The sequence below is a fragment of the Pholis gunnellus genome, assembly GCF_910591455.1.
Source record: "Pholis gunnellus genome assembly, chromosome: 9".
NCBI classification, from domain to species: Eukaryota; Metazoa; Chordata; class Actinopteri; order Perciformes; family Pholidae; genus Pholis; species Pholis gunnellus.
Window position 1 is genome coordinate 23,129,224 of NC_136535.1, and position 16,126 is coordinate 23,145,349.

A 16,126-nucleotide genomic window follows, 5' to 3' on the forward strand; every position below is an offset into this window, starting at 1 on the left:
AGAAAGGAATGGGTGGACAAAAGACCAATGAAGGTCAAATAGTTGTTGGCAAATCTACGAGGGACTAGTGAAGATAGATAATTTAAGAATGGAAGGGGAGCTAAGAGCATCCAGGTCACCGAAGTGCAGGGATCAAATCGCTTTAGTCACAGAAGAAGCCATCTTTGTTGGTCTATAGCCACTATTCACTACTCAACCATCAACGCTTTAGGTTAACCTTCATCACAAATAGTATGTTTGAAAAAAAGATATATGGATAAAATGTGTGCGTTCTTGCTCTTTTATTCACATACAAAGATATTTCTAGAAAATGTACATCAGTACGATAAAAGCCGGTGCAGAAAGAACAACATGAAAACCTGACATCTTTGTTTCTTCTTGAGAAGGATCTGCAGAGCACATTTACTTCCTTATTAAAAAGTGTCACATGCTTCCAACCGAACAAGCAAGTTATGAAAAAAAACAAAACAAAAAAAAACAAAACATCATTCATATGCAACTCAATCCAATTGGCAAACAGTCACTGTAGATCCTACTCCTGCACAGAACCTGAACCCTGGGAACAGTGGGCCAGTGAACTGGCTCTGGTGCTGGTGGATTAGATCCGCCTGGTTCTGGGCAATGCGGTAAAAAGCCAGAATCCCTGTGTGCTGGTCCAGATAGATGCCGATCCGCCGGGCCTTAGACGAGCCCAGCAGTTTCTCCTGGCCGTCGTGCCAGAAGGAGAAGCCGGTCCCGGACCAGTACAAGCTCCAAGACTGAGCGTTGTGGCCCAGACGGCTGTTGTTGTCAGAACCTTTACGTTCCATCTCCTTGTAGGCCACGCCGATGCTGAACTGCAGGACCAAGAGGAAACTTGATTAGGAAAAGAAGCGTATCCAGGGTGGTGCTTCGGACCAACGTCAGCATGCTAACAATACTAGCATGTTGATGTTTAGCAGGTAGTGTTTTTAGTTTGTTAACATGCTAACCGAACATTAAACACCATATACAGCATAGCTGAGACTGAAGGAAAAGTCATTACTTTTGCAAGTATTTAGTCAAATAGTACTTGTTTAGTTTGAAAGGATTAATAAATGTTAAGGGGTCTCTTAATTTGTCCCAATTCATCCAAAGCATGATTGTGTGAAACAAAATTTAAAGTTACATTTGTTGAGACATTTCAATCAAAACCACAAATATGAACCAGGAGGAAAAGTCGGAGGATCGCCTCATTAGGATTCATCGTTTTAGGACCATGAATGTCTGTATTTCTGTATATCAGTAGTTATTTTTGAATATTCAAAACAGTTACAAAATATGCTGTTTAGTATGTTTAGTGAGTATATTACATCACGACTTGCCTTATTGTAAACCTCTTGCAAGATAATGCAACATTTTGGCATGTTTGAGGACGTAAATCTAATTTATATAAATATAAAAACCCAGATCAAAATTGAACTGAACTTTTTCTTTTAAAATCTGAGTTTTAGTTATCCAAGGTTAGTAAGACGCGAGATTTAATATTGAGTCCAGCTTTCTTTCGATAGACTGCTTCTATTTGGCTCTCAGATTGTCAGTCTGTGGTTGAGGAAGTGTTTAATTACATTTTAATTTGGGCAAACAGGACTCTACAACCAAGAAACCCTGAATGCACAGGTCTCAGTTGCATTTTAATTTCGTGCTTTAAGTTTATGGAAAAGTCTTGCAAATTTTGCCATGATCTTCAAATGTATTTTACACACACACATACACACACACACACACACACACACACACACACACACACATAATCATACACTCACTTCATACATATATGCAAACGCGCACACACACTCTTACTAAATTATGTATTTTATGTTTCGGCTCGATTTAAGTTGGTCACTAGTTTTTTTTCTTCTTTTGTTGATTACATGATTTTTGTATTTTTCTCATAATGTCTACTGAGGTGAGATTCTTCCTATGAGCCCTGACAGGTTTTTTAATCTCACCTTCAGTTTTTTCTTTCTTTCTTTCGTTGCCTTTTCCACTGCTTTGTTTTATTGTACAAACAAATAAACCAAATATTGTGTTGCAAGCATGCGCATAGCTGAAACCAGCCATGGATCTACCTTCTTGCCGGTCCACTCCACCTCCCAGTAGTAAGGGCTCCCTGCCAGGGCCTCCCTGCAGAGCACCTGTCTCCAGAAGTGGAAGCGCTCAGTCTGGTCTGGTAGGTTCAGGTTCTCAGCCTGCATCGTGGCCTTACGACCACCGTCTGACAGTTGCACGTGGCGATACACCGTGTTGGCATCCATGGTGGGTTGGAAACGATCTGGGAGGGAGAGGATACGTTTTAGTAAAGAATCTGCTCCTCCCTGAAGGCTTTGACACAGCGTTCTTTATTCTGTTTCGTTTGGTGGACTCACATTTCAGCATTTCTTCTCTCGTCTTCGGTTCAAGGTTGAAATGTTCCACTGCTGTTACAGGAGGTGCTTAGAGGGGAAAAAACAACATAAATCAATATATCAAAACAGGGATCAAAAAGCGTATTCACTTCTGCAAGAAGAAGTAGTTAATTGATGTGTACAAGCGGCTTCTGATGTATTTGTGTTTACTTTGAGGTTGACGAGGAGGGATGGGTGGAGGTGGAGCCGAAGCTTCATGTTCAGAGAGATGGAGGGGAAACAAAAGAAAATGTAATCCAAATTAGAACTCAACTCCATGACTTCTAACATCACTGGAACATTGTTCATGTACTGCAGCAGGCTTTCTTATTCTTACCTTGTAGGTATGAAGGACGTTTTGTTGAATCCTCGTGCCCTGAATAGATGAAGCACAAATATTAACTCTGGGACTTTCTAACAGCCACATTTAAACACTCACAGGTCCATGTGACTTACCTTGACGTCGCAGAAGTCGCAAAGGCGGATGGTCTCTCGTCATCGCATACACTACAGGAAGGAGAGGTTGAGTTGTTACAAACATCTGAAGGTGCCCCTTTCTATAACAGTCAAAAACCAAAAAGATTTTTAAGTTGCCGTACCTGTGTTTGGTGTGGTGGCCTGACCGCTGTCGTTAGCTGCTGTAGTGGCTGCTGCTGAATCAGGATTCACTACAAAGAAAGGGAAAGTTTTGACTGTCAGAAGAAGGGAGGAGAAGAGAGGCTAAGTATGAGGAGATGATCACTGACCTAATGTGGCGATCTTGGCCAGGCCGGTTTTGCAGAGGTCCTGCATTGACTCTTGCAGTTGTTTCATGGCCGAGCGGACGGAGGCCACCACCGCTTCCTCCTGACTCAGTACGGACTCTCCTGTGGCACCCGTCTGACCCGGCGGCTCCGTGATGAGGAAATTCTGAAGAATGAATGACACAACAATGTTTATCTATCCTGTGAAATTCAAATGAAATCCATCTCTGGCAACACTTTGCGTCACACTTGCTACCTTCAAGAAGCAGATGTCGTCCTGCATCTCGGCCAGCCGGCTCAGCTCCTCGCTCTTCCAGCGCAGCGGTGCCATCTCCTGCTCCAGCTTGTGGATCTGGCCCTCGACCCGGCTGCCTAAGGAGGTCTCATGGTTGTCGAGGACCTCGCCGACCTGGATGCCGTTTAGAGTCACGCTCTTGACGAGCTCCGTGAATACGTCTGTGCTCTCTTGCTTCAGAGCCTGCACCAAGGCCTGGGAATGCCCAGAGAGGAGGAGAAGAATGTCAGTGTGTGTGTGTGTGTGTGTGTCTGTGTATGTGTGATAAGCAAGACGTCAGGAACGGTTTCTACAACAAACCATCAGAACTGTTGCTAACCTTGTGTTGGCGAGCAACATGTGGGAGCTCCACAAGCCTCTTTTCAGTCGCCTGGATTCTCTTCTCTATGTCCACCTGCATCTGAGCCAGCTCTTTCTAGACACACATCATCCATTGCTTAGTATCAGGTATAGTATAGAAAAGAGGCCACACACGCACACACACACACACAATGCAGGACAGTAATGGACCTAGATTGTACATTGTGATGAGACATGTGAGATGTTGTAAACACATATTTTGACCTTAAAGAAGGCGAAGAGCACTTCCACACAGGAATGTGCAGTAAAAACACATTTTACAAGTACTTCAAGTTCAGCTACATTTTGAAAATGTTACACAACACAGTCTTTTATTCACCCACACCTCCTCTTACACACCAAGACCAACATGAGAGGGGAAATAAAACTACTTAAGAGCACTGATAATATCCCCATGGTGACATTTGCCCCGTCCATTACATACCTGTCTCTCCTTCCTCTCTTCCTGTGGTTTGAGCACACGGTGTCCCTTGTGTCCATGCTGGCAACACACCTCACAGACGCACTCCTCGTCCTCGAAGCAAAACAGGTCCAGGGGTCGGTTGTGCTGAGGGCAGGGCCTGGGGTCCTCCGTGGGGAGCTGAGGGTACATGCTGCCCTGTCGCGTCCCTCTAGCCGGTAGGACCTCCAGGTAAATGGGCATGGATGGCAGCGCAGAGGAGAGAGCGGTGGACGAGCTTCGCTTGAGGCTGTTGGTTTTCAGTTTCTCTATACACTCCGCGAGCACAGTGCTCTTGGCCAGGGAGGGTCGAGGGTTGAAGACCTGCCTGCACTGGGGGCAGCTGCACTGATCCTTGCTGTCCCTCTTGTCCCAGTGTCTCTGGATACAAGCCAAGCAGTATGAATGTCCACAGGGCAGCGTGGCCGGGTCCTTCAGGGTGTCCAGGCACACTGAGCAGACAAAGGTCTCCTCTTCAGACCAGGCTGAGGCCATAGTGGTGCCGGGGTGGAACGCAGGAGGGTGAGCTGGATTTCTCGGAGGTCAGACCTGGGTGAACGGACAACCAAAAAGGTTCCCCGTTTGAGAAGGTTACAAAACTGGAGTCTGTTAAGTTAAAGGAAATGCTGCCAAAGATGGGAAGGCTGAAATGCCAGCTCACATGAAACTCATGCTGCTTAAAAAGCGAGGCAGTCTGGACTCAGGGTGGGGCTGGTAAAACAGGTGGGGTGAGGAGTTTCTCTCGCTTGTGTCATCGGAGCATTCCCAGTATGTCAAATGACAAATAATAGGCCTCATGGACCTCTGTAATGGCAACTTCACGTCATTGAGAGATTTAATGTGTAACCAACAATGGAACCATATGGTGTTAAGAGTTAAGAAGAGCCCCACAGTGATGCTAGGGCTCCTTAGAAATAAGAACTATTCTTGTGTTTTAAGTCAAGGCCTGGTTAATGTGGAGTGCAATGAAGACAGACTGGTTTTTGCCTCACCTGACTAGTGATGCAAATGTGTAAACACACTGGGGGGGGGGTTTCCCCCAGTCATCAGTAAAGCAATGCAAACGTTCCCTCTAACCCTGCATTTACTATCAGTAAATAGAAGCTGAGGAGTTGTAAAAGGAGTTTTCCCCCGTCGGCGCAGTGAGGGCAGCACTGACGCGCATGCGCCATATTGACCAGTGGCAGCCGGCGAGCCGGGCGAGAGGCCAACTGCCGGTTATTTAACTTTCAAGGTGAGTGTTTTCTGCTTTCAAATAACATTTTAATTCCCACTACGGGTCACTGGCGTGTATTCTGACTTCGCTTAGGACAAGTCGGATCCTTCCCCATTGACCACATTTAAAGTTTAGCTTTGGGATACATTGAGATTTGCTAGTTTTATGCTCAGGTTAAGCTAGTTTGCTTCGTCATCTGCTTTGAGAGCCATAGAACATATGTACGACTACCAAACCAGCTTTTGATGGTTTAAGTTGAGAACCCAGGAAACCTGGCTCTTTAACGTACATGTTTATTTTGTGAAAATATTAACGTAGCTGTCAAAACTCAGCTAAGTTAGCTAACTAGCGGCTGTAGCTAGTTAGTTAGCGAAAGTTTGATAGCGGCTATAGCTAACTTAAGGGCTAGCTAACAGCTGCACTTTGGGGGTTTGGAGACAAAGGAAATCATCTTTGAGCTGATGGTTAGGCTACTAAGTATTGTTACATTTGGGTAAACCTCAGCAGCTCATGCTAACACGTTCACTCAGACGTAACTTGAGCATCACTCCTTCTCTGCCGGTGTAGCCATGTGGCATGTATGCTTCACCTGAGCTGTGAGATGGCCCCACATTTAACACACAAATCACTTGCTTGTGTAATTCGCTATTGAACAAAATGAACTTCATCAACTGATGCATTTAATACTGTCTTTGTGTGTTTTTATTTCTTTTTCCAGGATGTTTCGGGGCCCCCAGGTCCTGATTTGGTCTTGTCCCCTCAGGCCATTGCTGCTATTGAGAGAGTGCCACCTCTCTGGTTTCTCTGAGCACGCTGCTGCTGGATGGCAGGGTGCAAGAGATGGGAAGAGGAGGAGATATGACGGGCTCCCTGGAAGTAAGGAGAGGTCATCAGAGACTGGACCTCGTGCAACACAGCTGTCTTTATTTAACTCGAACTGTGACAATCCGAAGCAGAGAGAGGCTTCGTCTCAAAACCTCCCATCCAAAGCCACTTTGTCCAGCTATCAACACCTCCCTCAGGTTCCTGCCTCAGCAAACCCAAAAGCTGTGAGAACTTACCGAGACTGTTTAATCAACACAACTTGCCTTCAGCCCTGGAGAAGGCCGTGGGACATTTGCCAACCTTCACACGGTTCCACCTGGAGACAGCACTTTGTTAGACCTTTCAGCTCGTCGACGCATGCGCCGTGGATTTTGAACCACTTCCACAGTAGACGACAACCCTCCAGCCTCTCTTTTAAAAAAACCAGAGCAGTTCATCAGGCCGCCGCTCAAGAGGCCGACGGCTGGAGGGACTGTCTTTCCCTGCAGAATGAAAACAGGTGTCGACAGAGCCTGGGGCCCAACTTGAAGCTGTACGAGGCCGGGAAAAAGGGGGCAACTCAGAGCCAGGGAAAGAGCCAGGGGAGATGTGCGTCAGTCCTGGTCTCTCTGTGCTCTAATCAGGGGGAGCCGGCGGTTCTTTTCACCCTGCGCTCCAGCACTTTGAAGGGCCGCCACAAGGGAGATGTCAGGTAAAGGGGCAGGCGAGAAACTATACTGTTTTAAAAATCTCCAGCATAGTGGCGTCTCTGTCCTCATTTCCAGTCATTTGTAGCTTTGCAGGAGGAAAGAGTGATCCGTCAGATAGCGACGTGGTGGCCACGGCGTTGAGGGAAGCCAGGGAGGAGCTGGGCGTTTGTGTGGCAACAGAGCAGGTCTGGGGCATCTTGAAGCCTCTCAGAGACATGGTGAGTACAATCATCATGTATTTAAGAGTCAAACTACACCAGTGATTGGCAAGGTAGAACGATTAGCATTTTATGAATGTATGGCAGGCATTGCAAAAACAGTGGTGGTTTATTTTATTAGCTTTGAAAAGGGCTTACAACTAACTTGAATATGATTCTTTTTATGGCATTTGACGACTTGATCAAGCAAAGCATCTTTCCAGCACTCGTGTTAAATTTGTCCAGATACCGACTCTGTGTCCACTAATAAACAGACTCTGCTTTGTCATGAAGTTCAGCCACAGATCTTGATAAGAATAGAAAATGAATGGTCTAATCATTATTTCAAAACGTTATCATTTTGAGTACTTTGTCTGATTGTGACGCTGCTTGTGTCTTTCGTCTCTCTCGTCAGTCGGGCATGATGATTGCTCCTGTACTCGCTAACCTCGGCCCCATGGAGGAGTTGTCCTTCAAACCAAACCCTGGAGAGGTAAAGCTTTTACATCTGCTAGAGAGGGGCGGGTCTCCACATGTGTAAATGAACAAGTGAATAGACGAGTAAACAAATAACTTCGAAAACAATCACACCTCTCTTTTGGTGAGTTTCATGTAAACTCATGTAAGTCCAAATTGTTAAATGTTGCTTCCTTTGCCTGTTTCTGTCCCAGGTCGAGGAGATTTTCACCTTGTCGTTATCCCACCTGTGCAACCCTCAGAACCGCGGCTACACACACTTCCGCTACGGCGACAAGTATGGCTACACTGTACCGGTGTTTCGTAACGGGAAGCATCGAGTGTGGGGTCTGACAGCCATCGCGCTGGACCACACCCTGAAGCTCATTGTCCCTCATTAGCAGCTTTTACAGTTTATAGCACACTTACACCCGTCATCTGACTCTAGGACTTGATCTAGGCATATGTGCAGTCAAGGTTTGAGTAGCAAAATCAATCCAGGAATCAGTGTAAATGTGAAATATTTTCTTTTATGAAGGAACATTTTTTTTCCACTTGTGCACTTTCTGAGCCTCAGGTGTATAAGAATCTCTACCGAATGGATCATATGTGTAAAGGTGGTGGCCAGCTGTGAGCAGTTGTTGGAAGTCTTAGATATGACGTAACAACATCAAAAAGCAGTGCCGATACTTTTATTATACCTGATTGATACTTACCTGAACATTTATCAGTATTTCTCTGTTTTATGAGCTACTTTAATTTTTCAAATGAAGCTTGAAATCTTCTTTACCAGCTGTTACCAAAATAAAGAATACAAACAGCTAAATCAATGAGTCGCTGAGAGTTTTCCCCCTGAGGCTTGTTTTTATTACATTTTTATTTTGTGCAGAGATCATAGTTTCCAGTGTGATTCAGCTCACGTCCGCTTTTATCTCAAACTGGATCAAATCTTGACTGTTTAAAAACACTGAAAGGATAGAAGCGCATCGTGTGTGTTGGTGAACAATGCAATAAAGTTTGTTTTAAAGCTATGCTCCCTGTATTCATTCTTAAAAGGTGAGATCTGTTTTTGCGTGATTGACGTCGAGGCAATAAATAATGCAAAAAGACAATTGGTTTCTAATGAAGGGGGGAGTTTGAGAACTTTCATTTTGCTTAGTTGGTTTCTGAATCACACAAAAAACATGAATTATTTGTATCTATTTATGTTCTCTTAAAATAGCTACCGTGCAACAATTGTCTGCATCCACCACGCGCTTTAAAGGCAGCAGGTTTTAATGAGGTGATGAATGAAGTCAACACTGCTTTCTACAACACAACTCTTGAATGCTGAGGACCTGCTGACCTGAGTCCAGAAAACTAGTATTCAGTTCCGTAAAATGCTGGCCTTTCAGTCCTTAAAACTGCTGCCAGTCTGGAGTGAAATGTTGGGATGGAGACGATCATCTCTAACTGATAAAAAAAAACTTAAACATCAAGGCAGCGAGCACTCCACGGGGTCCTGTGAGTCGGGCAGGAGGTGGCAGTTGAAGGGCCAGCTGAAGGAATAGAGATCCAGGGCCTGGCTGCATTGCTGCTCGGCAGAGGAGCAGACGGAGCGGCAGGGCTGGAGGACGCCACCCTGAGGGCTGCACTGAGGCAGAAACATCCCACACACCAGCCTCCGCAAGGGCTCGAAGCACGCCAGCTCCATCAGCACCTGGACGACGAAACGGAGAAAAGAGGAGCTTGAACGTCAGACTTGAAACAGCTGTATGGCTGTTATAAGAAGTTAAAGCCGTCGGTGTGTTTTTGTGCCACCAAGGGGCTCGATTTTTGAAGATTATGCAGCAGCAACAAGAAGTTGGTTAGTTATGAAGGTAGCTTCTACCCGGTACTGTCGCAGGAGCGTGGCAGCTTCTCTCTGGTCAGCAATGGACAGCCAGATGTTAGGGAATGAGGTGAGGTTGTAGCTGAGGCCTTGACACATCTGTACCTCTATGACCTCACACGATGAAGCTGAGGGCATAGAGAAACCAAATCTTTCCTTTTCTTATTTTACATTTATATAGTCTCACATTCCCCCTCGAATAGACAAAGGAAGTTATGATGTAATCTTTTATTCTGACAGTTTTCTTTTTTTTGTCCTAAAACTCCGGGAACAAACACTGCTGTATCTGTGACTGTGATCGGGGTCAGATGTAACAGGGACTCACTGAAGGGAGGGTAGGTGGAGTTGCCACAGCCCTGCTCATCTGCTCCGTCGGGGCAGTCGTTCCATCCATCACACAGCCACTGCTGCTGAAGACACTCCCCTGTGCTGCAGGCAAACTGGCTGGGACCACATGTCCCTTTAAATCCAGACAGAAACAAACACTGGAGGGTTATCGAAAGGAAATACTGTAATAGGAAAGGATTATCCCTTCTCCCTTTTTAAGGAGTTTAACAAAGCGTCAGGTGTAAGCTGCCAGTTTTTGGAAGACTAAAAGTAGGTCATATCATAAGAAGAAGGTAAGGAGAGGAACAAAGGAGAAAATATGGAAAGAAAAAAGCATCACACAGCTGTTTGGTTAAATATGAATTAGATTGTTTTTTTATCAAGAACTCACTGCTCAGGACAGACACTGCCTGGTATGTTGCGTTGAAGCCGCTGTCGGCCACTCCCTCATCGGCCACAAACACCACAGTCATGTGGGGGCTGGAGGAGGTCAGGTCTGGAGGGAAGGTGGTACCACAAAACCTGAGACAGAGGTAGAGGAAACGAAAGCTGCTTCAGAACTCTGTGGCAATATATATAAAGGATGACATAAATGTACCTGTATTTACATGTTTACGTTGGCAATCTTGAGTATTTTCATTGAAATAAATGTCCGTTAAGTTAAGTTCAATCCATCACCAAACGAGGTAAGACAGTAGTGATTGGGCCTATGGTCCACTGATGAAAGTGTTAAAATATTTGTATATTTACAGTATTACGAACTGGGTGTCTGTGGCAACATTCCCCAGAAAAAAAGGCAGTAGTACGTTTTTTCTCCATTGAATACACAAAAAAATGTAATCTTAAGGATCTCCACTTTAATCAGCAAGGAAGAGATAACTGAAGCTACAGCTACTGTCCAGGTTCTCACCTTCCCACCACTCTTCCAGCTCCAGTGTCGGCGCTGTCGTGCACCTCCACGTAGTCGAACTCACACACGTCCTGAGTCTCCAGGCTGAAGTTCTTGAAGCTCAGCGTAATGACGTGACCCTCCTCAACAGATATGTACCATATGCACAACTGATAGGAAACAGAATAATGCCAGATTAGTGATGCACACAGCCCTGTGATGGACAGTTTGGAGGGATGAATGTACCTGCTGGTGAGGGTAAGGCCTGGGGTGGTTTGGACTTGATATGTAACCAAACGGCCCCGTCTTCTGCCCACCACAGTCTGTTGGAAATGAAAGAGGCCCATGAGTTCACTCTTGTGTTGTTGTTTTTCTTTACTTTTTTTTTTTGCAGGCCCTCACCTTTGTGTTTGTGACTGCAGTTTGCCTCGTCCGTCTGGTCGTGGCAGTTTGGATGACCGTCACACACGGACACGGGCAGCAGACAGCGACCACTGTCACACATGAACTCCTCTCTGGAGCAGCTCTCTGAGGAAACACACACACAGCAGCAGATACATGCACTTAAATGGTAACGGACACCAGTGACATGTATTTTGCAGACGCACACACTACTGACTGTGTCCGGGCAGCGTGGCCCTGTATTGAGCGGTGAAGCCGTTGCCTGCGATGCTGCCATCAGATCGAAAGGTGACCCACACCGAACCGCTGTTTGTGTTGACTGTCGGTGGTGCAACGTTTCCGCAGAACCTGCAGGAGAGAGATAGCCTGTTTGTTTTTCTCTCTCTCCATATTACAGCTTTGGAGTTGCCGGTGGAGTCTGAACTTTGCACCGTACATTCTGAAAAGGATTTGCGAGCCCAGTCATGTAACATTATTAGAATTTCATGAATCGTTCATTACGACACTTTCCAAGAATGCAACTAGGCAAAAAGTTTCCTCTTGTGTGGAAATCTTTCCAAGAAGCCCTCTCCTGTTATGCACAGAGCTTTAGTGACACCTACCAACCAGTTGTGGTAACGTCATGAACTGTTAAATGTTCCTTTAGGGAGAATAATGTATAGAGATGTTTGAAAAGTTTAAATGAGACAAGCATAGGTTCATTTGAGTTTTAAATTTCAGGTGTGTCTGCCATTTTCATTCACTCAAGTGTGTATTTGCCAGAACACACATCAATAAACACGTCAATACTAACACGATGAGATTGTTGTTGTTATTCCTCTCCGGAGTGACATTTAGTGACATTTAGTGCAAGTGCAAAGTTCAAGATCTCCTTACAACAGAAGCATAAGCCTCTAAAGGAGAGCATTAGGCAGTGTTGTATAAAAATAACATCTGAGGAGAAACTACGCAGCTGTGTCTGGAGAGGGAAACTGACAAAGGCCCTGAAAAGTATTTGATACGTGGAGATATTTGGGGTTCTGAACTACCTGGTGACCACGGAGCTCTGTTCTATCTGCTGCTGCACCTCGAGCCAGTCAAACAGACAGGGAGACGGCCCCTCGACAGCCAGAGAGGTAACGTGGATCTGGACCTGGTAGGGGGGTGCGACTCGGATCACCCACACGCACAGCAAGTTGGGGGGATAAGAGCCGGGGTGGTTTGGAGAACTGAAACTGCCCTCTGAGTCGGTCAACACCCCTCCACAACCTGAGAGACAGAGAGGGACACCAGTTACAGCTGCACAAGAAAGAAAGAAAAAAAGTTTTGACAATTACAATATAAATGGCCATTTAGCTTGAATCACTCACGTTTCTCTGATGTTGGGATCTTAGCGGGCTGAGGAGCAGATGTACTTTCCGGTTGACTCCTGTTGGCAGAGATTGTGGGTAAAGTTTGGGACGCTCCATCTCCTGTATTCAGCCGGTCTGGAGAGCTGGTGGACAGCAACGGATCCTCCACTGCCTGGCTCTTCATCTCTGGAAACATGACAGAGAGACTGGAGGTTGCAGTATTGGTTAAATCAGGATACTTTTTCAGTTTGCATGAAAAGCACATATTGAACCGGCTATAATCCGAGTTTATAAAAATCCCTGAAAGCCCTTTCAACCAGTTTCTATTTATTTTCTCGTTGTGATGATGAGGGATGCTGAGGTGCAGCAGAGACTCACGTGTGAGGATGAGAGCCAGCGACAGTCCGAGGGCTGTTACCAGGAGCAGGGTCGCACAGACCACCACGGTCCCCCAGCCACAACCCGGGCCCCGCAGACGCATCACACACACCCCAAACAGACCCCGGCCTAGACCTGAATAACACATCACACATGTGGGTTTGTGACAGGACAGAGGAGATTTGTATTGCTCCCAAAGGTCATTTCAAGATTCAAACTTTCTGTTTTATTTATATATTTATTGCGTGTTATTCCCCTTTCGTTTAAGACTGTTGACTCATGGATTTTGCAACCACAAAATCCTGCGGACATTGTGTAATTTTATTTGATCATGTTTTTTCTTTCTCATATGTATGCTACTATTTTCAAGTTAAAGGGTGATATAAACTGAAAACAATAATGATCAAACTTAAAGCAGCTTAAACCAAGTTGCTTTTAGTTCCTAGTACGGATCATACACCAAAAACAAAGGACTCAACATTTCCCATAATGCAACTTGGTAGTGTCTTAGACAGACTCTCCCTGCCCAACACCCATGTCTTTCAAACTTTACACCTCCACGTTTTAATACAGGTTCACTTTAATGCATTTAGTCTACAAACCAAAGCGGAGATAACCCTGATGACATCACTGTGACATCATCGAGGTTGTTGTCTTTTTAAGAAACTTCCTCCAGAGCCACAAGAGATATTGTTCAACTGTTAACACATGCTAAGTGAACTTATCTTTTACATGTAAAAGTGGTGGATTACTCCTTTAATGCTTGGTTATACTGTGAGCCATCAAAACCATGTTTAACACACACTTCTTAACTATTATTTAGGATAATCAGAGTCTATATGATGCAATCATATTGCGAATCCAGAACACATACACAGCCTAATACAGTTCAAGTTTAGTCACAGAAAGCTGCAAGCTGATTGGCTGACTCACCAGCTGCTGGCGGTTTGATTGGTTCAGGGGTGGAGGAGGACGTCCTGAATCCCTCCACTCTCTCCTCTCGCTCCCCCTCCAGCTCAAAGGCAGGGTTGCAGAACACATTCTGCAGAAAGAAAAGTAAAAAGTGGAAAATGAAACTATATCAATGAAAACAAAAATCATAAAGTTGTAGACTATTGAGTAGAAAACATAGTCTTACTTTTTCAGTAGATTCATTTCACCGTTACTCATTTGTTCATGGGGTTTTGCTGCTACAGACTATTCTTGTTGCTTGCTAATGTTAGGTAATGTTAGAATACATACTCAGTCAGTTTGCTAACTTTATTATTTTATGTTTATGGTCCCATTCCACTCCCTGGCTAAATTTCCAACCCTGCTATGGCAAAGGCATGACCCGCCCTGCTCAGAGACAGAGGGTCACGTTTTCTGCTGTTGGGAGGATATAGCCCTGCCGGGAAACTTCCAAAATCTGAGCTGTGGCAAGCAAACACTGACTGGTGTTGCCTTTGCTTAAGTTTCCCTCAGATTCCAACAGAAACGGAATCATTTTGCTGAAACGAATGTCAGCGTGGGCAGTTTTTATTGGATACTGTCGCCGACAACAACCCCGTGAGAGTGAGATTTGCTAACGATCCAAGCGGCACATTTTCACATCTTTCTCAGTGAATAAACTTTAACTTCGACCAAACCGGAGCTGCTTGTTGGAAGTGTAAAAGACTGACCCAGACATATTCCGGGAGTTTCATTTTGTCTCTGTCTGGTTTGAAAAAAGTGTTTTACAACGAGCTGACAAGGCTGCTTTAATTGAGTATAAAGAAACTTAGATTCAGAAGTTGTACAGTTGTATTTGTCTGTTGAGGTGTAAGAATATTTCCCGCGCTGACATTTTGTGATTTTATTTGTCAGATGAAGCGAACTCGCCTGGCAAATATAAGTCCAACATTCAATCTCTTTCCACTCTGTTTTTGGTCTCAACCGACTCCTGAGGTAAATATCTGGCTCTTTAGCTGCTTACAAGTTCTGGGCCAATGAGCTGAAACTCAGTATACTTCCCAAAGCAGAGGCGAGCTGCAGATTCAGGTAATAATTCTCTAAAGATTCATCCCTATAAGAGTGACATCTTTCACATTGTCGTTTGTTTTTATACCAATATCGTTTAAAGCTGCTTTAAGGCAACTTACTGAAGAGCATTTTGGGAGATGTAGGGAAATCCAACGCGCTATCATCGTGTAATTGCTGCTCGAGGCCGCTGTGGCTGCTGTTCGGCAAACGTTACAAAGCCTCGCTTTAGATATTTACCCAATATTTACTGTTATATTTACACATTTAATGCTCAAATGAGAGACTTATGTAGGTTTCTGGTAAAAACAAAAACATCTGGTCCAATCACACATCTAAGAAGCAGGATAAAAAGACTAAAGATAACTGGCATAGCAGGGTTTCAGGACAATAAGGCTTGAAATTAGGTTTAATTAAGTATAATATTTTTGTAGAGGTAAAAAAAAAAAAATGTCTAAGATGATCATAATGGACTAAATAGGATACAATCTGCTAAACGTCTCATTGTCTCCGTGACCTTTCCCACATCACCTTCATCAACCACCATAGATCCATCTCATCCTCCTCACTCACCTTATAGATATCTGAAGAGTCAGAGTAAACAGCAACCTGGCTGAGGTCAGACATCTTTAGTCCACGGTCACTGTTTTCTCAACATTGTTCACTTTTTGTTCCTTTAGTTCCACTGAGGTGCAGCAAGTTTACGGCCTTAAATCCTCCATCGTAAAAGAGCTCTTTGTTGGACGTCCAGCAACGTAATCCAGATCAAAATAACAAATATAATTCAATTTTCAAACTGTGGTTTGAAAAACAGCATCCATGTTTGCAGCTATTCTTTGGCCTTTTTGTCTGTTTTAGCCGCACCAACCTGTATTTCTCTTGTTTTCGTATGGTGTGCAAGTGCTTACAAAAGAGTTTTAGAAACTCCTTCAACGTGTTGAACAAAGCCGAGTCAGCTGAGAGGACTGAGCCCCTCGGAGGAGGGGGAGGAGGAGGAGAAGGGGGGAGGATGGAGGTGGGCATGGGGGTCCCTGTTAAATCTCGATAATCCCTATAATGATCTTTTAAGCTGTTTTATTCACATGCACGCTCGCATGCTCGAACCTGACGAGCAGGTGCACAATCACATGAATACACACCGTTTTAACCCCCCCGAACACTGGCACAGAGACGGTCTGAGTCGTGTAGTAATACTTCTGAATATTTAGGCATCTAAACAACAACAGTGTTGGGGTGAGGCCGGTTTTTTTGTGAATGGTGAATAATAGACGTGCTAAAGAGATTGAGATTTGAAATTCCATTATTT

The 16,126-nt window shown here is 44.7% G+C and overlaps 3 protein-coding genes across 3 annotated transcripts; 1 reads left to right on the top strand and 2 right to left on the bottom strand.

The window, feature by feature from the left end:
* Positions 1-264: 264 nt before the first annotated feature.
* ftr86 (finTRIM family, member 86) lies at positions 265-4,876 on the bottom strand. The gene is made up of 11 exons (XM_079166644.1): positions 4,228-4,876; positions 3,763-3,858; positions 3,405-3,638; positions 3,152-3,314; positions 3,005-3,073; positions 2,862-2,912; positions 2,743-2,781; positions 2,577-2,618; positions 2,388-2,453; positions 2,091-2,293; positions 265-836 (listed from the first exon to the last, which is right to left on the bottom strand). Exons 1-11 carry the CDS (start codon positions 4,735-4,737, stop codon positions 501-503), a joined length of 1,809 nt encoding a protein of 602 aa, XP_079022770.1. The 5' UTR covers positions 4,738-4,876; the 3' UTR covers positions 265-500.
* A 468-nt stretch (positions 4,877-5,344) lies between these two features.
* Positions 5,345-8,645, top strand: nudt8 (nudix hydrolase 8). Its single transcript, XM_079166520.1, has 5 exons — positions 5,345-5,476; positions 6,177-6,974; positions 7,058-7,190; positions 7,585-7,662; positions 7,841-8,645. The coding sequence occupies exons 2-5, from the start codon at positions 6,178-6,180 to the stop codon at positions 8,024-8,026; spliced, it is 1,194 nt and encodes a 397-aa protein (XP_079022646.1). The 5' UTR covers positions 5,345-5,476; position 6,177; the 3' UTR covers positions 8,027-8,645.
* Positions 8,646-9,063: 418 nt separating this feature from the next.
* mfrp (membrane frizzled-related protein) lies at positions 9,064-15,447 on the bottom strand (the record flags this gene model as incomplete). The annotated part of the gene is made up of 13 exons (XM_079165947.1): positions 9,064-9,324; positions 9,496-9,623; positions 9,821-9,955; positions 10,214-10,344; positions 10,733-10,881; positions 10,958-11,034; positions 11,114-11,239; positions 11,331-11,461; positions 12,142-12,361; positions 12,463-12,630; positions 12,823-12,957; positions 13,756-13,864; positions 15,394-15,447. 13 exons carry the CDS (start codon positions 15,445-15,447, stop codon positions 9,100-9,102), a joined length of 1,788 nt encoding a protein of 595 aa, XP_079022073.1. The 3' UTR covers positions 9,064-9,099.
* Between the last annotated feature and the right edge of the window lie 679 nt (positions 15,448-16,126).